At 43.7% G+C, this 25,925-nt stretch overlaps 1 protein-coding gene across 1 annotated transcript in view; it reads left to right on the forward strand.

The window, feature by feature from the left end:
• Positions 1 to 46: 46 nt before the first annotated feature.
• ARFGAP3 (ARF GTPase activating protein 3) overlaps positions 47 to 25,925 on the forward strand; it is a 51,210-nt gene continuing 25,331 nt past the window's right edge. The window contains exons 1-9 of the mRNA XM_077914232.1: positions 47 to 222; positions 6,058 to 6,176; positions 11,557 to 11,629; positions 12,820 to 12,951; positions 14,284 to 14,367; positions 17,889 to 17,976; positions 22,701 to 22,760; positions 24,092 to 24,138; positions 24,783 to 24,925. Coding sequence (XP_077770358.1) covers positions 154 to 222; positions 6,058 to 6,176; positions 11,557 to 11,629; positions 12,820 to 12,951; positions 14,284 to 14,367; positions 17,889 to 17,976; positions 22,701 to 22,760; positions 24,092 to 24,138; positions 24,783 to 24,925 — 815 coding nt within the window. The 5' untranslated portion in view covers positions 47 to 153. The remainder of the gene's footprint in view (positions 223 to 6,057; positions 6,177 to 11,556; positions 11,630 to 12,819; positions 12,952 to 14,283; positions 14,368 to 17,888; positions 17,977 to 22,700; positions 22,761 to 24,091; positions 24,139 to 24,782; positions 24,926 to 25,925) is intronic.

Consider the following 25,925-nt stretch of genomic DNA (forward strand, 5'->3'; position numbering starts at 1 on the left):
TGGCCTCGATGGGCGTGGCCTGTGGGGGCGTGGCCTGACCGTCACGCGCAGCCCCGCCCCCTCGGCCGCCGTCTGTCTCCCGGAGGCGGTAACCGCTCCCGCTCGGCCCTTCCCGGTTGGCCGGGCCGGCTGCGCCTCGCGTCTCCGCCGACCATGGGGGACCCCAGCAAGCAGGACATCCTGAGCATCTTCAGGCGCCTTCGCTCCGTGCCGACCAACAAGGTAGCGGCCGCCGGGCGTGGAGAGGCTCGCTGGGCGCCCGTGTCCCAGCCCGCGGGCGGCCCCGCTGCCGTAGTGGCCGCGGCGGCGGGAGGAGGAGCCCGCGGGGCCTGTGACACGTCGCACTTGCGGCCGCGGCGCCTGGGCCTCGCCTGGGTCCGGGCCGCGCCGCCCCCAGCCGCCGCCAGCCTCGGCGAGGAGCGGGGAGGGCGCGCCCCGGGGCCCCGGGCGCGGCGGGCACCCGGGGGGTCGTGGGGGCGGGACGCGGCAGCATCTGGGGGTCCCTGGGGTCGGGGGCACGCGCTGGTGGTTCCTGACACCGGGCGGGGGGGCGCGCACGGGGCGGCCCCTGGGGGGGCGGAGTGGGCCCCGGGGTCCCTGAGGCAGCTGGGGGCGAGGTCTGGGGCCCCCCACCCAGAGAGCGCTGGGGGGGCGCACCCGGGGGCCCGTGTGAGCGGGGCGGACCTGCAGGCCACCTGTGACCCAGCTGGGGAGCAGCACCGGCCCTGAGACTCCAGCTGGCGGCGCTGGGAGCCCGGGAAAGCCCCTGCGGCCCCCTCTGCGCCCCGGAGCCGCCCTCTGAAGGTGCTCTGGGCTGCCTGTTGGAGCCTGGTTGGTCACCTGTGTCCTGATGGCAGCCTCAGTTTCCCTGCCTGATGAGCGGCCTTGTGGCCTCTGCGATGGCTTACAGCTCTTTTCCCTTGCTAAGAAGGCCCTCCACAGACCCTTTCTCTTTCTTCCCCTTGCGTCTCTTTGGAAATTGGGGTTTTTCTTTTTCTTATTCTTTTTTTTTTTTTTTTTTTTTGTCTCCAGAGGTTGTTTTCTCTGTGACTTTTACAACTTTTCGCAACTGGCCCAAGATGTTGTGATGACACATCGGGGCTAACGTGACACCCTCCACTGAGGATCACAGGTCACACTGGGGCCTGCAGAGTGCAAAGGGCTGTCAGTGTGTCAGCGTGGACTCTCCCCTCCGCTCCTGTGACAGGAATCTGTCTGGTCCCCACTGTCACCTCCAAAGGGAACAGCTGTTAATGATCATGGTCATGAGCCATGACGTCATGCCATAGGAAGATCCCGCGTTTTATAAAATTTAGAGTTCTTTAAGTCTTGGTGGAAGGGAGCGCATACTTTGTACAGACTCAGCAGAGTGAGAGAGCAAAAGAGTTTACTGGAGGTGATGTCGGATGAGTGTAGGAAAGTCAGGAGGAGTAAAGGCTTCAGAAATTCTCTTCGTGCTAATTTCTTTGCTGTTTCCTTGATTTTTTAGTTTAGATTAATCTGCTTATAGGGAATGGTTGCTATATAGCGAGACAAGATTAGGACCCGCAGTTAGTAGTGTAGAAGTTATATTCTTTTATCTGCTTTAGCTCAGAACCAGTGTGTGTTCTCTTTGAATTCATCAAAGGGAAGGTGCCCTCTCTTAAAGAAAAAGTCGTTGTCTTTTTTTTTTTTTAAGATTTTATTTATTTATTTGAGAGAGAGAGAGAGAGTGGGAGAGCATGAGCAGGGGGAGGAGCGGGCTCCCCACTGAGCAGGGCTCGATCCCCAGACTCTGGGATGGTGACCTGAGCTGAAGGCAGACGCTTACCCAACTGAGCCACCAAGGCACCCCAAAGTCATTGTTCTTATGACACTTTTGAGGAACTTGTGTGGGCTCGCTGGTGACTGTGTTACCTTGGGCAGGTTACTCGACCACTTTGTACCTTCTTTCCTCCTCTGGAAACGGAGAGAGTGAGGAGGATCTAACCTGGATGGTTATTAGGAGGATTAAATGAGAAAATCCGAGAGAAGCACTTAGAACAGTGTCTACACATGCTAGTCTTCAATAGCATCGGCCATTGTTTTGTTAGGATCGTTATTATGAACAACACACCTGTGGAAAACTTTATATTCTGGCATAGGATTAATAAAAGCACAGAGCAAAAGTATTTTCCAGTAATGTTGCACAGTCCAGAAATGTGCTACATTTCTTGATGAAGAATTTTTCATTTGATTCTTAGTAAGAAACCATTATCTCAGCAAAGATGAAAACGAGTTTTAATGTTATGGAGGAGTTGGTGAACGGGAAGCATTTTTTTCAGAAGGGGCTATAACAGAGAGCTCTAAGATACACTGGGAAGGTACTTCAAGAGAAACGACGGGGTTTACTTTCAGAATATGTTATCTGGTTTCTTCATCTCATGTGTGATGAATATTTACTCTGGACCAAGGTTTTAACCCAGAAGGTCAGTGTTCCAGTTTGAGAAATCCTTCCTTGTCTCTATGTGTTCCTTAGTTTTATTGCTTGATTGCTTGAGTTCCTCTGTCAACAAGTATTGTTGAGCAGCTGCAGTCCACTGGGCACTGTGCAGAGCAATGGGGTCCACGGATGGAGGGGGACAGGCTCCTGCCCTCAGGGAGCCTCACGTCTGGGGGCTGGAAGACAGATGAAGGTCAACCCCCCCAGCCAAACTGCACGAGGGGCAATGTGGTGAGCGGTGAAGAGTGGGCTCTGGGCCAGGCCGCCTGGGGTCCAGTCCCCAAGATACCACTCCTCAGCTGTGATACTAAAACTTCGTAAGTCCTTAGTTTTCTCTAAAATGGAGATGAAAACCACACTACGTAATTTGCAGAGAATGCAAAATGTGCAAGATGAAAATGCAGGGCCCTTGTTTAAAAAGTGTTGAGAATGTCAGGATGAGACAGCAGAGCATGAAGCAACCACAGGCTTTTCTACATGTGGGGCCCTGGGCAACTGCACAGGTCACACACGTGCCCAGAAGCTGGCCTTGATGGGGACAATAATAATACCTCCTTATAGGGGTGTGATGATGGTTCAGTTGGTCAATAACAGTACCTGACACGGAATAAATTTGCTTAACTCTAGCTGTTGTTTGTCTGGTACTTACTCTCATCATTAAGCAAAGCAAATTGTTAGGCAGAGGCATTTCTTTTCTTTTTTTTTTTTTTTTGTTGGGGGGGGCAGAGGGAGAGGTAGAGAAAGAATCTTAAGCATTGTAGAGCCCGACGGAGGGGGGGGGGGCTCGATCTCATGACCCTGAGCCGAAATCAACAATCGAGCACCCCAAAAGCATTTGATTTTCATCACCATAACAAGTGCATTCTGCTTAGAAAACCCTATCTCAATTCTGGCATGGGGTTGCATATCAAAACGAAGCGCCATCCTGCTCTTGAAGCTCAGTCTCCTGCTCCAGCATTCGTGAGGGCCACACTGGGATTCCTTAGTGCCTCCTGAGGTCAGGCCCCACAGTTCCCGCTCCCCACCACCCCTACAAACTGTTCCACCACCTGTGTTTGCATGCAGTGAGTGCCTGCTTTGTGCCAGGCTCAGTGTCCGGCTCATGTACAGGAGAGGGGGCCCCGGGCCTCTTGGAGTGACATTTGGCAAGTCCTCATCGTAGCTGCTGGGTCAGCCGGATGCTTGGGTGGCATGTTTAGAAGACCCCCTGCTCCCTTCTCAGCCTTGCGAGCAGACCGCCTCAGGAGTGACTCCCAGTCTTGCCTGGTCTGGGCTGTGCACCATCTCTGTGGTCACCTCCCTCCATGGGGCCACTTACTGCAATTTAAGATTCTGTTCTTGAGATTTCAATTGCTTCTTGGACTTTGCCTTATTTATTTATTTATTTATTTATTTATTTATTTATTTATTTATTTTTAACTTTTTGTATCCTCTCCCTGCTTCTTTCAACTTGTAACTAATTGTCTTGCCTATGAGGCTGTGAGCTCCATCCACAGGCTCCATGCCGGCTGACCCTTCCTGAACTACCTTTGCACATCTGCTTTGTGTGTGCCAGGTACTCACTTGGTAGTAAGTGCACAAATGTTAGTTGAGCGACTGGGGGATTGCAGATGACCTCTTGCAGAGGGACAGCACCATTGGCAGAGTTGGTGATGCTGTTTGGTGCCCCATGGAAGGGGATGGATTCCTTACTCACCTGGCCGTTACCACAAGGCATCTTGATGTCTGTGTCCTTCCCTCCCACTGCTCAGTGAGCTCCAGAAAAGCCAGCATGTGGCCTGGTAGAGGGTAGGGACTCAGCATAGTGTTTGTGGAATCTCTGACAACAGGTAGTTCTGAATACCTCAGTGCCTGCCATAGTGTCGGGCATACAGCAGGCAGTCAGTAAATGCTGCCATGAATGGACTGGCACCTTCCGTGTCAGTTGTCACCCTGATCCCACTATTCACGCAGGCTTTTCATGTGAGTCACAGTGAGGGGCTTTGGGAAATCTGCTGGTGTTTTCACTTTTGTGTTGCCCTCAGAAAGCCAGAAGCCAGGTCCTCCTTGATGACTAGAGTTGGAACAATTCGCATAGGTGGCTCTGTCTACAAAGTGTTGCTAAAATATGGGGCTCTTTTTCTGGAGGGGGGGAGATGGAGAGAAGAAGTGTTCTCTTATTAGTGCAATTTTTGCTATTCTGTTGTTCTGACTTTAATTCATTATAAATATGGGTTTCCATGACAGACTCTGTATATTTTAGTTATGCCTTTTTTTTTTTTTTTTTTTAATTCATAGAGACACAGCTAGAGAGAGAGGCAGAGAGACGCAGAGAGAGAAGCAGGCACCATGCAGGGAGCCCGATGTGGGACTCGATCCCCGGTCTCCTTGATCACGCCCTGGGCTGCAGACGGCGCTAAACCGCTGCGCCACCGGGGCTGCCTGACTCTGTATATTTAGTCTTTTTATGCTCCTGTTGCCAGGCGCTATGAGATGAAGAATGTTCAGCCTCAGTCAGTGTTGTGGGAGGAAGGCCTTGGGTGTCATGAGGTTGCCATCAAGCTGTCAGCTGGGGCTGCCTCTCTAAAGCCTAGGGTTCCCGCTCCCAAGCTCACCCTCGTGGTGCTTCGCCAACCTCTGCTCCTCACTGGCTATTGGACTTGTGGCCTCAGTTCCTCACCTCGCAAGGATGTCCACTGGGCTGTGTCCCCTTGACACAGCAGCTTGCTTCCCCCAGAGCCAGTGATCCAAGGGAGGGGGATAGCAAGGAACAGGAAGGAAGCCACAGCAGCTTTTGCAACTTAACCTCTGCCTTATTACTGGTCACAGAGCACCCTGCCCGGGTGAAGGTGGCGGCCACACCTGCCATCCCATTGGCTGGGGTCAGAAGGACCATGTGTGAGCGCTGCCCTCTGGTGGAGAGCCACTGTCTAGAGGGCCACAGGGCCTTGAGCATTCTCAGCAGGGGGACATCCTGGCTTGTGTGTGTGTCCAGTAGGAGCCCTGTTGATGCTTACTTAACATAAAATCATTTATAGGAGTACCTGAGTGGTTCAGTCGGTTAAGTGTCTGCCTTCAGCTCAGGTCATGATCCCGGGGTCCTGGAATCGAGCCCCATGTCAGGGCTCCCTGCCCAATGGGGAGTCTCCATCTCCCTGTGCTCCTCCCCCTACCTCATGCTCTCCCTCTCTCTCTCAAACAAATAAATAACATCTTTTTAAAAATATATAATTATAATGTTATAATACTAAAAGAAATTGAAAGTTGAGGTTTAAAAAAATCTGAGATTTTAAAAAAAGATTTTATTTATTTATTTGAGAGAGAGAGCATGAAAGTAGGGAAGGGAGAGGAAGAGGGAAAAGCAGACTCCCTGCTGAGTGGGGAGCCCCACATGGATCTCAATCCCAGGACCCTGAGATCACGACCTGAGCGGAAGGCAGATACTTAACTGATGGAGCCACTCAGGTGCCCCGAGGTGAGATATTTTGTAAAAACCAGTTTAAAGGTGTAAAGGTGAAGCAGCTTTCAAGCTCAACCACGATCGTATCCTATAAGATGCTTCGTTTGGCTAATATGGATGAATTAATTAGTAACTGAATTTTGAAATTTTCTTTCAGGTGTGTTTTGATTGTGGTGCCAAGAATCCCAGCTGGGCCAGTATAACCTATGGGGTGTTTCTTTGTATCGACTGCTCAGGGTCACACCGGTCACTGGGCGTTCACTTGAGTTTTATTCGGTGAGTCTTTTTTCATTGTGGGCGGGAGGGATCCTGTTGTTACACAGGTCCTTTTCCCCTTTTTCCCTTCATGTTTGTTTTGACATGAGGTAGGATAAGAGGCCGGCTCTGAGTTATGGGAGATTTGAATCTTTAGAATTAGGTGAACTAGGAAAATTGATCCTTTTCTATTCTATTGCTGTTCTGTAGAGCTCTGTGCCAGGGACCTGAGGCTGTGGCGCTGAAGAGAGTCAGAATGAAAGATTTGAGACATTTTTCCTCTGCCTTTATCACCTTCTAATAACCAGCAGCTCAGAGGAATCTTACTATGACACGCTCGTGACAGAGGGGATTTGGGGTGCTGTGAGTCCGTCACACACCCTATCAGGAGGAGAGCTGATGTAAAGGGCGAGAAGCCCTCATTATAGCATGGGTGTGCTTCTGGCCCCATCCTACAGCCCTGGCTCCTGGGGGTCACTGATCTCACAAACCCTGAATGAATGATTTTTGTATACATTTTAGTGAGAATTTCAAGTGCTTGTAAAAAGAAAGTCTTTCATTTTTTTATCTGCAGACCTGGGCTGCATCGGCTCCTTCTGGCGAGTATGTATCTTCTACTCAGACAGTCTGGCAGTAGCCTAGATGGGGCTTTTGTCTGCACCCCCTTGGACACAGCCCCACAGTCCAGTGGGAGGCTGAAGTGCCCTTGTGTGAAGTAAAAGTAATTAATAAAAGGACCCCTAGGCAGGCTCAGGACTTGGAAGCCCAGCAAGGCCTGCACTTCACCCCCCGGGGGCCTAGGCCACCGAGCAGCCCTGGTTCTGATCTCCATTACTGCTGACCCCTTCCAACCACTTCACCTATTTCCCTGTCACTTTTTTCCAGGGGAGGAGCCAATAGGCAGGCAGGCTATTTGGAATTGTGGCGAGCAGTTTAATTTTATAGTATGACCTAAGGAATATTGATACAATGTGATTATTATGAAGAGCATTAGTTCCTGTAAGATAAAATCAGTTATAATTTGTGATGAGATATTTTACATGATGGCATAAAAACTGTGTAGTAAAAATAATAAGATAAATTTTTAAAATATATTAACTTAAAAAACCTTTCCTGTTGTACTTTCATGAGTTCTTTTTTCAGAAATCAGTTCATAGAGGCATGATGGGCTAATAGCTGTATAACTCCATATGTAATGAATTAGAAAAAGGAGTTCTTTTGTGCAGTCTTCCTGGTTTCATTTCCTGTCTTTTCTTTTTTCTTAGAGATGTTGGTCCCAGAATATTTTGACTATACTACCCTATCCTGTTCTTGTCTCTTTTTTAAATATCGAGGTCTTTATGTGCCAAGGCAAGTTTCTTTCTTTTTTTAAAAGATTTATTTATTTATTTATTTATTTATTTATTTATTTATTTAAGAGAGAGAGAGAGCGAGCAGGACAGAGTATGAGTGAGCAGGACAGAGTATGAGCGGGGGTGAGGGGCAGAAGGAGAAGCAGACTCCCTGCTGAGCAGGGAGCCCAATGTGGGGCTTGATTTTTGGACTGTGGGATCACGACCTGAGCTGAAGGCAGATGCTTAATCAACTGAGCCACTCAGGGACACCAGCAAGTTTCTTTTAAGTGTACTTCCCCTGACCCCTGTTCAGCTCCAGACCAGTTAGTTGTTACCAGTTAACATAAGGCAATGTGTAACCGGCCATCTTCCTATGTTCTTCCCCTCTTCCTCTCTGCCAAGTCCCACCCATTATAATCTGGCCCTCCCTTTGATTCACCACCAAAGCATACCTCCAGTTTCAGCCATTCCGGAAATCAGGCGGGTTTCTGACGTGTTCCCGGGTGAGGGAAGGACTGACCAGAAACCTAATGCGGCTAGACAGTGGAGTCTCCTCGGGCTGCTGCAGGTTTAATGACTACCCTTTAAAAAGTCAGATAAATATAACTATGAATCCCAGTGTTTATAAATGATTCAGAAACAACTATTAAAAAATCCTGTGTCACTGGAGGTCAGCAGTATAGGAGTTGGGCAAGAGAAAGCCAAGGATGATAAGGGTACTCAGTAGGGTTTTTGTTTGTAAGAGGTGGAGGTTTGCTCTTTGGATGTTTTTTTAATTGGTTACCAAAATTACAAACACTAGCCTAATGGGAAAAAAAAAATGCAAGCAGTCCCAGAGTTCATAAAGTAAGAAGTGAAAAGTCCTTCCTCTCCAAATCCCTTTCTCTTCTTCTTCCTCTCCCCCTGCCAGACACACACACACACACACACACACACACACACACACACACACACACGTTGTGCTCCCCAGGCACAAACAGATTAGCAGTTTGGCTTATGGAATGTTTATTTAAGTGGAGGTTTGGGTTTTTTTTTTTAATTTTTTTATTTATGATAGCCACAGAGAGAGAGAGAGAGAGAGAGAGAGAGAGAGAGAGAGGCAGAGACATAGGCAGAGGGAGAAGCAGGCTCCATGCACCAGGAGCCCGATGTGGGATTCGATCCCGGGTCTCCAGGATCGCGCCCTGGGCCAAAGGCAGGCGCTAAACCGCTGCGCCACCCAGGGATCCCTGGGGGTTTTTTTAAAAGTGGAATTTCAAGTCAACAACTTTACAACGGAAAAAATTTATGAACTGTTGCTTTTGCCAACCTACAGGGGAAAGGTGGGTTAGGCATCCACGGAAATGGCCAACTGCCACTTGGAGCAGAGTGGATATAACCGGACTGGCCCCTGCCCACCATCTGCTGGGGCTTGACCTCTGCGCCTCCGCTCCTGGGCAGCTGGGCCTTGCCGTGCCTCTTCCTCCTCCAGCTCTGTTTCTTTTCAAGTTCACTGTTAAGTATTTCATGAGTTTATGAAAGGTGAATGGAAGTTAGTCCTCCCTGCAGTGGGCTGAGGGCAGGAACAGGCTTAACTACAGCATGAACAAGAGGACAAACTGTAAAGTGCCACCCAGGACATGGAAACAGCACCGCATCCACTTCTGTGGAAGATTAGTCCAAGTTGAAAGGAGGAGGAGACATTTGCAATGAACTTCAGGGTTTTGGTGGCATTTTGATAATGGAAACAAGGCAGGGAAAAGGAGGTGAGCACTCAGACTTTAAGAAAAGTTATAGAGGCTAGAAAAAGTAAAATATGCAGCAGCTAATTTTTATACGCATAGGAAAAGGAGGAGATAAAGGATTCCAAGGGGGAGATTTGGGTGACATTGTAGAGGGTCTTGATTACGAGGCCAGACCCTGTACTTAACTGCTGAGGGGTTGAGGGCCAAATGCAGGCAGGCTGGCCTGGGCCCTGGATGCAGCAGGTGCCCACAGACATTGGCCAGATAGCGCCTGGTGGGCGTTAAGAGAAAGGGTGCTGCAGCCAGCTGCTGGGGGCCCAAGTCCCAGCACCATCCTGGACTGCCTCTGAGTGTGCTCCTTCCTACTCTGTGTCTCCTTCCCTTGAAAGAGGGGATGAGAAGACTGGTACTTGTGGCAGAGGTTTTCGGGAGGAGAAAGTGGATGAATCCATATATAAAGCCTGGCATGTGGTGAGCCCCCAGGAAGTGCTGCTGCCGATCAGGGCCGAGTCATCTAAGTGCCTGCCCAGGGGATGCAAGAGGAGAACCGTGTTGTGATGTGAGATAGAAAGGCAACACCTCCCATGGCCTTCTGTTAAGTAGCCAGGCCAGTTATGAACAGCTGGCTGGCTGCCTGGAAGCTGTTCCTGGGCTTGTCTATAAGGAAAAGTCGAGATTAATTGTGGTAAATGGATAAAATTCCATTTAAAATTTTTGATTACATAACTTTGTCATGTTTATTTGGTAAGATTCCTTCTGATTTCTAAAATCTATTTAAATGTTCCACTTAATGGACAGCCACTAGTGAAGCTAATTCATGGAATTTTAAGAAGGTTCTGTGTTGATGCATAAGGATTGTAGAGGTCGTGGGAAACCCATTTTCTCATTTACCTAGTTGGTAAACAGGAGATACTTTGTTAAAGGGACACTAATTCTTCAATTTTTCTTACTTCCTCTGCTTTACTTTTTCTTCACATTGTCACAGACTATTCCCTTTAACACATCTCTTAATCTAAATTAAAGGTAAGAAATAACCGACAGTAAGTCACTTCCTCATGTCAGAACAGGCACGCATGAGCAATTAAATTTCCTCTTAATATTGACTATTTTCACAGGCCACTGTCATCAAAAACTTTTACTTTGAAATCCCAATGTTATGAGAGAGAATCTCCAGCAGGCCAGTTCAGGAACAATTAGTTTTAATCTTCATTTCTAAAGGATACGTAGAGAAATACTTGGCTTTATTTTTTTTTTTTAAGATAGTTAAGACCAAAAGTTGTAAGGCTAAATAGCAAGGATTATTATCCTTAATAATAATTAGTGTTATTATTAATCTTAAAGTATTGGCTTCCAAATAACATTCTAATATTTACAAAGAACATTAAGCAATGCAAAGAGACATAGAAATGAGTACATGGGAGGGGCAGCATAAAAGGAGAACTTTAGTGAATCTGAAGCCTCTTTTCTTTCTACCTTCCTATTTTGTACAGGGTACTGTATCTATACCCATTTAAGAATGTCCACATTTCTTTATGATTAGTGTGGGACAAGCTATTGTTGAATATGGGACAGCCTTGCTTTTTCTCATACCTATAGATTTGATATAAAGACCTTTAACATTGTACTATCATATCTTGCTTTATAGTGATCACTTGGTGAATTTTTATTGTTGAGAAATATAGTTATTGCCTTTCCCTTGCCCTGATTTGGTCTCAGATTACAGATAAGTAGGTGTGGAAGGGGAGAAGGCCCTTGCAGTTTTCCCTCTAAGAGCACTAAATCCTGACCATTCTCCCTTCCCTGAGGGTGGCAAGGTTAGGCAGGTCCTTTCCACCTGATGATAAGACCAAGCATTTCAGAGGCTCCCATGGGGGTCAAACTGGACAAATGGATAGCACATCTGAAAACATCAGAACAGTACATCTATTTTGAGCAGAGACACGTTACCAATACTTAGATCAGAAGCCACTGAGAATGTGAGGCAAGGAGACAGAGTTGTTGAATGGCCCCGGAAAGCTTGTCATGTTCCCTGTGTGCTAGAAGAAGAGAAGCTGGTTGGGGTCCCTGTGGCACAAGTGCTGCTGGCCTCGTGTGGCCTGTCTGTGGGGAGGAGAGCAGGTGGCTGGCCCCTCGGAGACTCGGCCACTAGGAAGGAGGAGAATGGCTAGGAGCCACTTGCATGGCTGTCATATACCCTGCAGGCTCAGCGTCCCACGTCACTGTTAACACAAACTCAGGAGTCCTCAGGATCCTGAACATCAAGGAACTCTTGTTTTCAAAAGTTTAGTGTCTTGATTGTGGGGGAAAAACGTGTTAACATTTGAGAATATTCTTTCCATTTAGATCTACAGAGCTGGACTGTAACTGGTCTTGGTTTCAGCTGCGATGCATGCAGGTTGGCGGAAATGCTAATGCAGTAAGTTCATCTCAGACTCACTGTTTCTTTTCTTGTATAAATATGTGTTATACTAGGAAGGAAGCTCGGTGTTTGCATGTGCGAGTTTGGGGCGCCCTATCAGATAGCAAAGACAGGAAGGGCTTGGGAGTGGATGGCCCAGGTGACTTGTTATCTGTTAAATACCTAGTACCTACTGGGCTCTGGGCTCTGGGTGTGGGGATATAGTGATAAGACAAATGAGATCCCTCTTCTTAACTTAGTAATTTCTGGGTAAAATATAACTTTTTAAAAAAAGATTTGATTTATTCATGAGAGACACAGAGAGAGAGGCAAAGACATAGGCAGAGGGCGAAGCAGGCTCCCTCTGGGGAGCCCGATGTGGGACTCAATCCCAAGACCCTGGAATTACGAACTGAGCCTAAGGCAGATGCTTAACCAGCTGAGCCTCCCAGGTGCCCCTAAATATAACTTTTTAAGTGTTTAATTAACTTATAATTTTACAAGAGCAGATTTCCTTAACTCCCCTTACAAACCTAGTAAGGACCCTCAAATATGTTAAACTTCATTTACAAATTCAATATATCTGATTCATCAGATTGGGTTGCTCATACAGATTTTTAGAATATCTTCATTAAGATATGACCTTTGTAATTCATGTCTGTGTATGGACCCTTATGGAGTGGTTGAACAGAGTTTCCTCTGATTATTTAAGCATTTGTTTTACCACCTTGTTTATGCTATGGTCCCTGTTGATGAAGAAATAGTTCTGGGCAAGGTGAAGGTCAGCATAGCTCCTAACCAGTTCCAGTTAGTGGGATTCCAGTGTAGTTGAATTCAGACTGAAGTGAATGGCTCATGAACTAAAAGTCCAGAGTGGAAGGTGCCCCCCCAAAGTAACAAAATAATCTGGAATGATGGAAGTGCTTTAACAGAGAGGAACGAAGGGCCAGTGATTTCATTTTGTAATGGGAATCTCATGTCTAGTTTTACCAAAATATTCATGTTGCACGTGTGGAAGGTATTACTTTTACAAGGAAAGGTTTATATTAAGTTTTGTGGTTTTAAATTGTTTTTGTAAATTATGTGGTTTAATTACTTTTGTTTTCCGTAGTATTTCCCAAAAATCCTTCACAAAATGAAGTAATGTTTTCAGTTATATGTTTGGTTTAATACAGCATTCCTGTTAATTTGTGTGTTTTCCTCCACAGTCTTCCTTTTTCCATCAACACGGCTGTGCCACCAATGACACCAACGCCAAGTACAATAGTCGTGCTGCTCAGCTCTATCGGGAGAGAATCAAGTCACTGGCCTCCCAGGCAACGCGGAAGCACGGCACTGATGTAAGTTGCTGGTGGATGGGGTTGTTTCCTTCAGATGAACATTTATTTTAGTAGAAAAAGGGGTAAACAGTAAAACCTTCTAACTGGATTCTCTTGCAAGGAAACAACCTGTAGTTGATTCTCATTGTTCATGGCAGTTATGCTCTGTGAGCTTGCTGTGAGCATTTGAATGAGTAAATGCCAAAGCATCACTCCTACAGGAAATAGAAGGCTAGGCTCCTATAGGCTTCTGGTCACAATGTTTCCATCAGCTGATCAGTACATAATCTCATTTTACATGTGCTTCTGCTTAAGGGCTCCTTTTTAAAATTTTTTTAAGATTTTAAAAATTTATTTTTTCATAACAGACACAGAGAGAGAGGTAGGGACAAAGGCAGAGGAGAAGCAGGCTCCCACAAGGAGCCCAATGCAGGACTTGATCCCGGAACTCCGGGATCACGCCCTGAGCTGAAGGCAGATGCTCAACTGTTGAACCACCCAGGTGCCCTACGGACTCCTTGTTGAACAGATTATGTAATTAAGCATGTGATATACTTAGTATATTGCTATAAAAATATTTAATATATAATAGATATAACTTAATATATTATTAATCTATAGTTATTGACTCATTAACATTGAACTCACTGACCACAGCACTAGAACTCATTCCTGAATGAAGCTTACCTGACACTATTTTCTCTATGAGGCACATCACAGCCTGCATGTGCTTAGGAGCATTAGGAGGACTGCAGCCTAGCCTGGACGGCCTGTAAACAAGGAAATCACCAACAAAGCACAAATATGTGGAAAATGTGGCACTAAATAGACCACAGAAAGGACACATTTAGTGTTGGAGAGCTTAAACGAGAAGGCGGAGCATCACCTTGTTCAGTCTCAGCCGGGAAGGTGCACCTTGGGTGGCTCAAATTTTCTGCTGGTCCGCACACGTCTGTGAAGGACCACAGAGGTGTCTCAAGTACCGATTTGGGGGTTACGAGTAAACTCTGACGGGTGGGTAAAGTTGCAAATACAGAACCCACTATTCTCGTGGATTGACTGTACTTTGGAACCTGCGCTTAGAAATGAAATCCTCAATCATTCCTTTTCAGAAACGGCTTGTGGATCTGGTAGGTGACATCCTCGAGATTTGGAAGCATAAGTTAGTGGGTTAGTGGGTTAGTGGGATTACTAAAATGTGCTCAGGGACCCCATGTAGGCACGTACTGATTGTATAGTAGTGGAAAGTACCCATCTTTACCAAACAGGTCTCTAGAAGGGGAATGAGAGTATAAAATAAAACCCTTTAAAGGCAGGTGAAGGGCTAAGCAGTGCTATATGTTTTTGTTCTAGCTCTGGCTGGATAGCTGTGTGGTTCCACCTTTGACCCCTCCGCCAAAAGAGGAAGATTTTTTTGCCTCTCATGTTTCTCCTGAGGTATGTATTATGCCTTATACTATTTTATTGTATTTTTTTAGGATTTTATTTATTTATTAATGAGAGACACACACACACACAGAAAAAGAGAGAGAGAGGCAGAGACACAGGCAGAGGGAGAAGCAGGCTCCATGCAGGGAGCCCGACTGGGGACTTGATCCTGGGTCTCCAGGATCAGGCCCTGGGCTGAAGGTGGCGCTAAACCTCTGAGCCACCTGGGCTGCCCACCTTACACTATTTTAAAGTATTCCTACTCTTGCAGTTATAAAGGGTGTGTAATTGAACGTTTCAGTCAGGAGACAGATTAAGCTGCTCTAACAAACATCCCTGAAATATAGTCACTTAAACAAGACAGAAATCAGTTTCCATCAACAGTTCAGAAGTCGTCTGTCCAGGGTTGACCGAGGGATTTATTTTGCTCTTTTCCACATGTTGGCTTCCATCTCAAGCTCCAAAGTGTCTGCTCTAGCTCATGACCTTTTGCAGCAATGGCAAGGGGGGCAAGCATCTAAGAAAGCAAGTGCCCAATCCTTTTACTAAAAAATGTAGAGGTAGTGCATATTACTTCTGCTTGTGTCCCGGTGGCCAGTGTTTAGTTATACTTCTGTACCTAGCTGTGAGGGAGGCTGAGAAATTATTACTAGTGGTCTGCCACAGTTCAGTTGAGAACTGTGGAACTCACAAAGAATGAAGAATTTTTTAAAAATTAATTAATGAATTAATTAATTAATTTAGAGAGTGTGAGCAGGGAGAGGGGCAGAGGGAGAGAGAATCTCAAGCAGACTTCCCCCACTGAATGTGGAGCCCAATGTGGGACTCAGTTTCACGATGCCAAGATCATGACCTGAGCCAAAATCAAGAGTCGATGCTTAACTAATGGCCCTAAACCCAAGTTTTAATAGGAGTTTGAATCTCATTGTCCCAATTTAGCTGTGTACCTAGAGCATATCTCAAGGCTATTGTAAGAATGTCAGTTGGGTAAGCATCTGCCTCTTGATCTCAGCTCAGATCTTGGTCTCAGGGTTGTAAATCAAGCCCTGTGTTGGGTTCCATGCTTAAGTAAAAGAATGAAGTCAGTACTTATGCAAGGAATTAGGAGCTGGCACAGAGTAAGCCTCTAGCCATTGTGCCAAAATCCTTATCTTCATTGTGTGGTCTGGTAGGAGCAACAGTAATAATTCCCAAGTCACTAAGATTAGGGAACATAAGACCTTCACAGCCTAAAATATTTACTGAATGGTCCTTTAAGGAAATGTGTGCAGGCCCCTGGCTTAGAGCCTCAGATGTCTGTTTGCTGCCCTTCCTCCTCCCGGTCCCACTAGGGTGGGGGTGCATTTGCTTACTACTGCTCCACCTGTTCTTTAACCCATTTTCAAGTACACATGTGGAAAGGTGTATACATTGCTAACCCTTGATTTTTTTTTTATTATAATGTACACATACATGTTCATTGACCTACATGTTCAGTAGTTACTAGAAGTAGTTATCAAAAAAGAAGGGAACAGAAAACAAAAGATAAGACACTCTGTCATGATCTTTGCCTCTTGTTTAATATAGAACAAGATACAAAATATCCAGACTAGTAGCTGAGAAGTGTTAGGAATAGAAACGACAGGCTGAAAGGAGGAGACAGAGGAAGAGTTTGGTGTGGACTAATGTTGGAATTAGTATGGAATTAGAATTAGTATGAACTCATGTTTATTTTGCTGTGTCTCTCTGGACACACATGCACACGTGCAGACACACATGATGGAGCACTGATGACAAATATGTGTGTCTCCATGGGTGAACACACACACGGATATATTACCTGGCTCTGTCTACCAAGGGGCCCAGAGACAGGGACATGCCGGTACACAAGTGCACCCAGCCACTCACATCTGGATTTCTAAATGCCAAGAGGAACCAGGTCTACCTCTGGAGAAATGGCAGATTCTAGGACTGGGACCACTAAGACAGCTAAGCCTGGAGCATCTTGTAGTGCTGAAAAGTGAGAAAGTGCTGGGTGGAGAGGGTGACAGAGAGGGCATGTCAAGAGGACTCAGGAACCAAGCAGAAGGAGTTCCCAATGATCAAAGCTGGAAAAACTTCAACAACAAATTATGTAATGACCGTTTGGATTATAATCCAAAGAATAAATAAACATCCATGAGTCCACTCTAATAGAAATAGGTAATTGAATAAATAAATCAAGAGAAGGGACGATGTTCCTTAGAGAAAAATTCAATCATATATGGCAAACAGACACATGAAAAGATGCTCACCGTCACTCATCATCAGGGAAATGTAAATCAAAACCACAGTGAGATACTACCTCATGCCTGTCAGAATGGCTAAAATCAAAAACATAAGAAACAACAAATTTTGGCAAGAATGTGGAGAAAAACATACCCTCATGCACTGTGGGTGGGAGTGCAAATTGGTGCAGCTACTGTGGAAAACAGTATGGAAGTTCCTCAAAAAATTAAAAATAGAACTATCATATGATCCAGTAATTCCACTACTGAGTATTTACCCAAGGAAATGAAAACATGAATTCAAAAAGATATATGCATCTGCTGTTTATTGCAGCATTATTTACAATAGACAAACTATGGAAATAGCCCAAGTGTCCATTGATAGATGAATGGATAAAGAAGATGTATGTATAATGGAAAATTATTGGTCTATAAAAAAGAATGACGTCATTTGCAACAAAATCGATGGACCAAAAGGTTATAATGCTAAATGAAATCAGTCAGAGAAAGACCAATACCAAATGATTTCACTCATATGTGGAATTTGAGAAGCAAAACAAACAAACTCTTAAAAAAAACCCAGACTATTAAATACGGAGAACAAACTGGTGGTTGCCAGAGGGGAGGGAGGTGGGGGAGAGTTGAAACAGGTGAAAGGGATCAAGAGCACACTTATCTTTTTTTTTTTTTAAGGTTTATTTTTTTTTAAGGGTGGGGTAGGGTGGGCCAGAGGGAGGGAATCTTCAAACAGACTCCCTGCCAAGTGTGGAGCCTGACCCTCGGCTAAATCTCTTAACCACTTAACCAACTGAGCCACCCAGGTACCCCAAGAGCACACTTGTCTTGATGAGCCCTTGGTAATGTACAGAGTTTTGAATACTCTGATACTAATATGACACTGTATGTTAATTATACTTCAGTTTAAAAAAAAGAAAGAAAAGAACAGACATGTCTTGAGTGGCTCAGTTGGTTAAGTATCTGACTCTTGGTTTCAGCTCAGGTCATGATCTCAGGGTCCAGCCTTCATCAGACTCCAGGATCGGCAGAGACTGCTGGAGATTCTCTCTCCTTCTCCCTCTGCTCCTCTCCACCACGTGTGCACTCTCTCTCTCACAAATAAATACATAAATCTTAAAAAAAAAAAAGAATAGACATGTTTTAATATTATCTTTCCTTCTAATCTAGGCACTTAGAAGGTAACTATTAAATTATTAGCTTTTCCTTTGCTTTGTTTTTTTGTGACTTTTCTTTTGCTTACTGATGGCCTTTCTCACCTTGCTGCAGGTGAGTGGCACAGGGTGGGCCTCAGCACAGCCAGAAGTATCTTCTTTGCCACCAAGGAATGTGGAAACCACTCCAGCTAATAATGAAGGTAGTCTTCAGAACTGTCATGTAAAGCTATCCTTTGGTTCAATGGCATGCTATGAAACTATGAGAAAATAAGATCCTTGGGGTACCTGGGTCAGTCAGTTAAGCATCAGACTCTTGGTTTCAGTTCAGGTTGTGATCTCAGGGTCATGAGATCAAGCCCCGCACTGGGCTCCACATTCAGTGTGGAGTCTGCTTGAGATTCTCTCTCGCTCTCTGTCCTGTTCGTGTTCTCTCTCTCTAAAATAAATAAGTAAATGTAAGAAAGAAAGAAAATAAGATTCTTGTATTTAATAATGAAAGATGCCCCTGGTAGATTATATAGTGGGTAAAAAAAAAAATTACTAAACATGGAGTATGATTTCATTTTTATAAGAAACTGAAACAAAAACATCTACACACAGAAAACATGCTAGAAGGTACATGCCAGATTGTTAACTGAATTACTTTTTACCTTCAACTTGATACAGTTGTGAAGTAAATGAACTTGTATAATGAGTATGTTACTTCTATACTCAGAAGAACAAGGTTTCAATTTTAAAAATGATTCTGTAGTTAATATCTAGTGATTTGCATTTGGTGATTTTAGTATAGGCTTATATTAATTTATTTTTTAAAATTTTATTTATTTATTTTAGAGAGAGAGCATGAGCAGAAGGGGCAGAGGGAGAGGGAGAGAGAGAATCTCAAGCAGAGCTGGATGTGAGGCTTGATCCCAGGACCCTGAGATTATGACCTGAACCAAAGCCAGGAATTGAAAGCTTAACCAACTGTGCCACATAGGTGCTCTAGGATTATATTTATTATAAATATACCTATATCAATTGCTTGCATTAAAAAAAATCACTTATGTGATATGAATAACAAGGATCAAAACATCAACTTTTTCTGTTTTAAGATTGAACATTTTTTGTTAGCCATAAGGTGTGCAAATTAACAACGTTTGACAGCTATACAGGGAATCCCTGGGGTGTGGCTCCATAAGAAGTGTTGGCTGGTATCAAATGAGCGTAGAAAAAAAAAATGAGCATAGAACTACTTTTGGGAACTTGGTGAGATAGGAAGGACCAAACACTCAGCCAACTTTATGACTAAGATTCTTACTCGAGAAACTTTCTGGCAAAGGTTTTTGTTTGTTTGTTTTTGTTTTGTTTTGTTTCTGGAGGGCTGGAGAGTAACTGGTATTTATCAAGAAGAGAGTCCTTGAACAGTGGTCATTCAGATCTCTGTGAGAGTGGGGTTGGGGAGCATGCTGTAAGGAAAAGTCACTTCATTTGTGTTGAATTATAGGCATAAGGGTAAGAATGTCTGAGATTCCATCAAACAATAGATTTTAGGATGCCTCTTTTTAATGTTACTGATCTTAGGAGTTGACCTGTCAGCAAACCAGGATGGGAACATTTTGCATCCTGGGAAACAGTGAATGGAGTTGGAACAAGTGCCTAACATTTTGGAAAAAATAATAAAGCAGAATTCCATCTTTACTCTTTACATCAACCTAAATTCAATTGAATCAAAGATTTACATATAAATCATGAAAATATGAAGATACTAGAAGAAACATGGGTAAAACTTTTCTGTCCTCCTGGAATTGGGAAGTCCTTCTAGGCATATTCAAGCCTCCTGAAAGAGATCAACAGATCTATTACAAATAGAACATTTCTGTTCTGAAGAAATGCTTTAAAGACGAGTGATAAACAGTTGCAATTTGTAGATAGAAAGCTTGTTTCCTTAATATGCAAAGAACTTTGGCATGGATGGGTTTCATATGATTTGATCATACGTGATCATATGTGATTTTTTTTGCCCATTTTGTTTTTGTGCAAATGACCCTAAATGCCTGCTAAGAACACATCTCTAAGTGAAGTGGTATTTAGCTTTTTAATTTCTTAAACCGGCACCGCAGCTACACTGGCCCTCCAGTTCTCTCCTATGTTTGCTTTATGTTTTGCTTGCCATGAGAATATCTCCCCTGGCCGTCATGTGGCTGTATCTTTCCTGGAGTCTCTGCTCAGGGGCCTTGCCTCACACAGGCCACATCCACCCTACCGGCACTCCTAGTCACAACCACATTTATGTGTCTGGTCTCCCTCTTAGCGCAGCACACCTTGGTTCTGGGAATTACCATGCCCTATTGGCTCAGTGGGCTGTGAGCTCCTCCAGGGAGAGGTTGTTTTTTAAGATAAGTAATCCACCTGAGCCGTTGATTGGTTTGTCATCATCCATAAAGACAGAAGAGAAAAAATAATCCCAACAGTCTCCTAACACAGAGAAAAGGCGGGCTTTGTACCTCCTAAAAGTGCAGATGACAGATGGAATATTGTTATTATTACACCTAATTAGCATAAAAGGCCTTTTGAGGTTGAAGTTCACATGCACGGAGGTCCATGCAACCCCTGGAGTCCAGATCTCGTTTGTTTTACTAATGAGAAACTAAGGTGACTAAATGCAAAACAAGATTTTGTTCTTGTACCTATTTTATTTTTTTAAGATTTATTTATCAGAGATCGTGCTCACAAGTGAGTGGGGGAGAGGTGGAGAGAGAGGGAGAGAATCCTCAAGCAGATTTCCTGCTGAGCGAGGAGCCCATTGTGATGCCAGGCTCCATCCCAGGACCCTGAGATCATGATCTGAGCCAAAAACCAAGAGTTGGATGCCCAACCAAGCACACAGGCGCCCCTGTTCTTGTAAATATTTTAAGGTCTACATTCTTAGCTGAAGAGTTCCTCCTAAAGGCGTTATTGTTCAGAATTCTACCTCCCCTCACCCCTGCAGCAGCACTTCCCCCTCTCTTCCCTACCAGTCTCAGCAGCAGCTCTCAGCTCTGTAGGCTTAGCCTTAAAGTTCCCTTGTCAGCAGAGGGTGATCGGGTGCAGTCTGAAGTCAATTTAAGGCTTACATAGTGAAAGGGAAGAACAAAGGAATTTTGACCAATGGATTGTGGGTCCTGAGATCCTCTGCTGGTCCTCCACTGCCCAGCAGTTCCTGGCCCGTGGTAGATAATCAACAAATGTGCAGTCAGTCCTTTTTCCACAAAATGCCATTGTTCTCACTCATCCTTTTCTGCCTACTTAAATGCCCTAAGTAGAGTTTAGCTTTTAAATATTTATAGGGGCTCTTGGGTGGCTCAGTTGGCTAAGTGGCAGACTCTTGATTTTGGCTCAGGTCGTGATCTCAAGGTCCTGGGATGGGAGTCGGCTTGAGGATTCTCTCTCCCACTCCCTCTGCCCCCACCCTCGCTGGTATGTGCTCTCTCTCTCAAATAAATAAATGTTTGTTTTTGAGAAAGAGAGCACGTGAATGAGAGAGGGGCAGAGGGAGAAGGACAGAAAATCTTAAGCAGGCTTCACACTCAGGCATGGAGCCCAGTGCAGGGCTTGAGCTCATGACTCTGAGATCATGACCTGAGCCAAAATCAAGAGTCAGACACTTACTTAGCTGACTGAGCTACGCAGGCGCCCCCAAGTAAATAAATCTTTTAAAATAAATAAATATAAAAATAAGACAGATGAGTTTCCTCTAAACCTCCTTTGGGCCTGCCCTGTTTAAAATAATGGCTTTATTGACCTATAATTCACACATTTTAAAATTTAAAAAATTTTAAAAATTAAATGGTTTAATTCAGTGGTTTTGTATATCCACAAGATTGTGTCACCATCTTCACCGTGTATTTAACATTTTCCACAGCCTGCAAAGAAAGCCTGTACCCATGACCTGTCCCATCTGCCCTGCCCCCAGCCCCTGCTTCCATCTCCAAGGATTTGCCTGTTCTAGACATTTTGTATTAGTGGAATCCAACAATGTAGCATCTTCCATGACTGGCTTCTGATGCTTAGCGTCATGTTTTCAAGGTCCATCCATGTCGTAGCTCATGTCAGTACTTCATTCCTTTTTATGGCCAAGTAAGATTACTTGGATAAACTACATTTGCCTAGACTAGATTTGCATAGACTATTGCCTGGATAGACTACATTTTGTTTATTCATTTTTAAAGGAATAAAATTAAGATAACAAAATATTTTTTTAAACGAAGACAGAATTTCCTAACCAGAATCATTTTTTAGGCAAACTAGAAAACAGGGCAGATTTCCTGACACTCGAAAATCATGTAGGTTTCTATCATTGATATGATTGGTGTTAGAAGTTACAAATGTTAACATATATTGGGTGTATAATCCACATATGTACTGGGGATCTCGGAACAGTTTATTTTAAAACAGCAGATCATAAGGAGAATTTCAAATGATATTAATTAGGAAGACCACTAACATTTTTATCCTATAAAGCAACAGGATAAAAAGTACACTTCTATTTTAATGGACTTTTAAAATTCATTTTTTAAAAAGATTTTATTTATTTGTTAATGAGAGACACACATATACACACACACACACACACACACAGATAATGCAGCAGAGACACAGGCAGAGGGAGAAGCAGGCTCCTTGCAGGGAGCCTGACATGGGACTCGATCCCGGGTCTCCAGGATCAGGCCCTGGGCCGAAGCTGGCGCTAAACCGCTGAGCCACCTGGGCTGCCCATAAAATTCATTTTTTTTTATCAAAATCCTTACAATGACAAAATAGAGTATGGAGCTAAACAGAAAAACAGTCATTGACAAAATTAGGTAAGATACGTGGTACCGAGAAAGCAGAATTTATTACATATTCAAAAGCACATTTGATGAGTATCTTTTCCACATTAATATCAATTTATTTTAACTTTCAGGTGGACCAGAACAAGGACCAAGCGTGGAAGGTCTTAATGCACCAACGAAGGCTGCTTCAGGTAATATGCCTACAACTCCATATTCTGATTTACAGAGTGAGATTCATTAGGACAAACAGTGAATCTTGTCTTTACATTCTGCGTACATTTTGTAATATGGCATTTGTGACCATTAATCAATTAATAAGATTTTATTGAGCAAAAAATGCTGTTCCATTTTAGCCAGCGAGAGGCCCATGAGTTGCAGCAGCTGGTTTACCTGGCTGAGGTGGCTGTTGACACTGTTGATTTGCCCATCTGCATTGTGCTGCCATGAGCATGAGCAGAGCACCGTGTCATTCCCATTGACTCCAGAACTTATAGTATTTTCTTCTCTTTCTGATTTTACAGTGGTCTTTAATTTTTCATTATGAGGGAATTATATTCTGAAATTAGTGCATACCATGTGGCATTAATTGGAAAGCAAGTACTTTGGTGAAAAAATAGCTAAACTATTAGAAATGTTCCAGATATTTTCATCCTGTGTTAATAGCCTTGTAGGAGGTTGGGAACAGATTATATGACTACTGCCACATGGATCCAAAGGGAGGTGATGGAAAGAAAAACTTCTTTAGATATCTTTTTCACACTTGAAATGTAATGATTTTATATTCTCATTAGGGTTAAATTTGAATCTTTCATTGTTTATGGTTTTATGCTGTCTTTTCCTATTAAAGCACATTCTCATCTTTGCAAGAAAAAAGGTTCAAATTTTATTCTTACTGAGTCTCTTAAACATAATTCTAGAAACAGAATATATAACCTATAATTAAAGTTTACCCAGAAAACAGTTTTTAAGGAATTCTATCTTAAAGCATCATACATTTTTGTGCAATTTAGAAAGTACTACTACTACGAAAATAATGGAATGCTTTATAATTCTTATTGACTAATATGATAAAATTTGTATATAAGTCAAGGTGAAAAAGCACATTACTGCTTTAGTTGTATACATAATGCCTGGTTAACTTATTATTTTAAATAATTCTAAAAGTTTTTGAGAGCAGATCTTAATAGGAGAGTTTGTTTAATACACATAAGAAATGATCCTGAAGAAAGTAGTGTATGGGGTCAGGCCAGGCTCTTTTTTTCTCTTCAGTGTGGTGTGCAGAAAACATTATTCTGAATTTGGTTTACTACTTGGAAATACCAAGAAACTCCATTTAACCAAGCTCTTAATCTAAAATACACTCATATGCTTGAGTCTTCCTGGTGACAAACCAAGGTGGAAAATGTTATAGTCTCTTAAATAATGATATGTGATGTCTTAAGATTTTTTTTAAAGATACACTAAAAATAAAAAAATTATGTATTTCTATTGGTCTGACTTTCTACTTTTTATTTTTTGGCAGAGGTGTCCTCTATCATAAAAAAGAAACCAAATCAAGCAAAAAGAGGAGTGAGTATTGTGTGTAATTACCTAGTAGGTCAGCTCTAAAATAGCCCATGCTCTGGAGAAAGCCACATTTGTCATTTCCCTCTTATTTATTTTGAGCCATATTGTGTGTAATACATGTGGCTTTGATAGAGAACCTATGCTTTGTGCAATGAGGTGAATGTTATACGTAGTGAGGATTTTCTAGAATAAAGGTTTGGTGACATTTTTCTGTCGATGACAAAATTCTAAAAAAAAGGAATCAATGGAGGCTCCTTGGGAGTTCTGTTGTGTTTGCATTTCTGTAAGCGAAGCCATCACTCAAGGCTTGGAGGATTGTCATCCGCTGAGGCTGAGCTTTCGGATGTCACAATTCCCTGTAGAGCTCCTGCTCTGGAGGCAGGCGCCAGGGTCTGAATTCCGACTTTGTCACCTAGTGGCTATGGGATCTTGATCAAGTCACTTAACTTACCTGGGCTTGAGTTGCTCATCTGTGAACTGGGGATAAGAAAAATGCCAACTTGACCGGGTCATGAGGACTAAGTGAGAGAACAAATGTAAAGTGCAGCTCACAGGGCCTGGCAGGTAATAAACCTCAGTATATGTTACCTGTTGCTGCAAAAGCTTTCAAACAATTTGGGTAGAATCTAATTTTATATACCTTCTAGCTTGGGGCCAAAAAAGGAAGTTTGGGAGCCCAGAAAGTGACGAATACGTGCTTTAATGAAATTGAAAAACAAGCCCAAGCTGTAGATAAAATGAAGGAACAGGAAGACCGTCTGGCCAGGGCAGCACCTAAGGAAGAATCCATGTAAGTTTAATTTAGTTACAGGAATGTTTTTAGTGAATAAAACTATTAGCCAAACGACTCTGAGGTTCGCTTTCCAAATGCCATGTAATTATTATTTTTATTTTTTATTTATTTATTTTTGTGTTGGTGCTGGGGAGAGGGACTGCCCGGATTGGAGACATTGGAATGCTAATGTAGCGTACTTTGAAGTCAGGCCAGTCGTTTTACATTTCATCTGAGCGGAGGAGCCGCCACAGCCAGAATGAAGGGGGTGTGTTTTGGAAAGTGAGTTTGGTGGTGAGACTAGGACCAACAGAATGGGGCAGAAACTGGAAGCCAGGAGGCCAGGAAGAGAATGGTTATAAGTATACACTTAAGGCTCTTGAGAGGCTTTATTTGTGTTGGAAACAGAAGAGTGGTGTGGCCGCCTGGAGAATGCATGAGCTGGGTATGGGAGATCATAGGGAGAGGAGGAAGCAGGGTGACCACGACACAGAGGGGAAAGGCAGCTTGGGTTCCTAGTTCTTACGCCTGTTGATTTTACTTAACTGGTATTTTACTGTTGATTTTACTTAACTGGTCTCCCCTTTTCATGTGTATCTTACCAGTTTGGGCTTGAGTTACTGTAGACTGAAGAAAATAATAATGCTCATTTTATGAGGTTTAATGCTTTGAGGATTACCTTAGTTAGTGCCCATCAAAGTGCATCAAACAGTCCCTGGTGCCATGTAAGTGCTCAGTGTGATTTCTTGCCATTCATACTAACAGTTTGCTAAGGGGCTTTCTAGTTGTTAAGCCCGGAGAAGCTATTTCTCCTTGTCATTTACCTCGAAGAGCACAGGGGGCAGCACTGAACTGTAGGTAGGCTAAGTAGGGTTTGAAATGCTTTCTGTAAAATGTACTTCCCACTGTACATTTTACATTCCTCACAGACCTCACTTCAATTTCTCCAATCGAGGTTCTTGACCCTGGGAAAAGGGAAGGTCAAATCTGAAGCTTTAGGGGCTGTGGACAGATTGCG

The sequence above is a fragment of the Canis aureus genome, chromosome 11, assembly GCF_053574225.1.
Source record: "Canis aureus isolate CA01 chromosome 11, VMU_Caureus_v.1.0, whole genome shotgun sequence".
Taxonomy (NCBI): domain Eukaryota; kingdom Metazoa; phylum Chordata; class Mammalia; order Carnivora; family Canidae; genus Canis; species Canis aureus.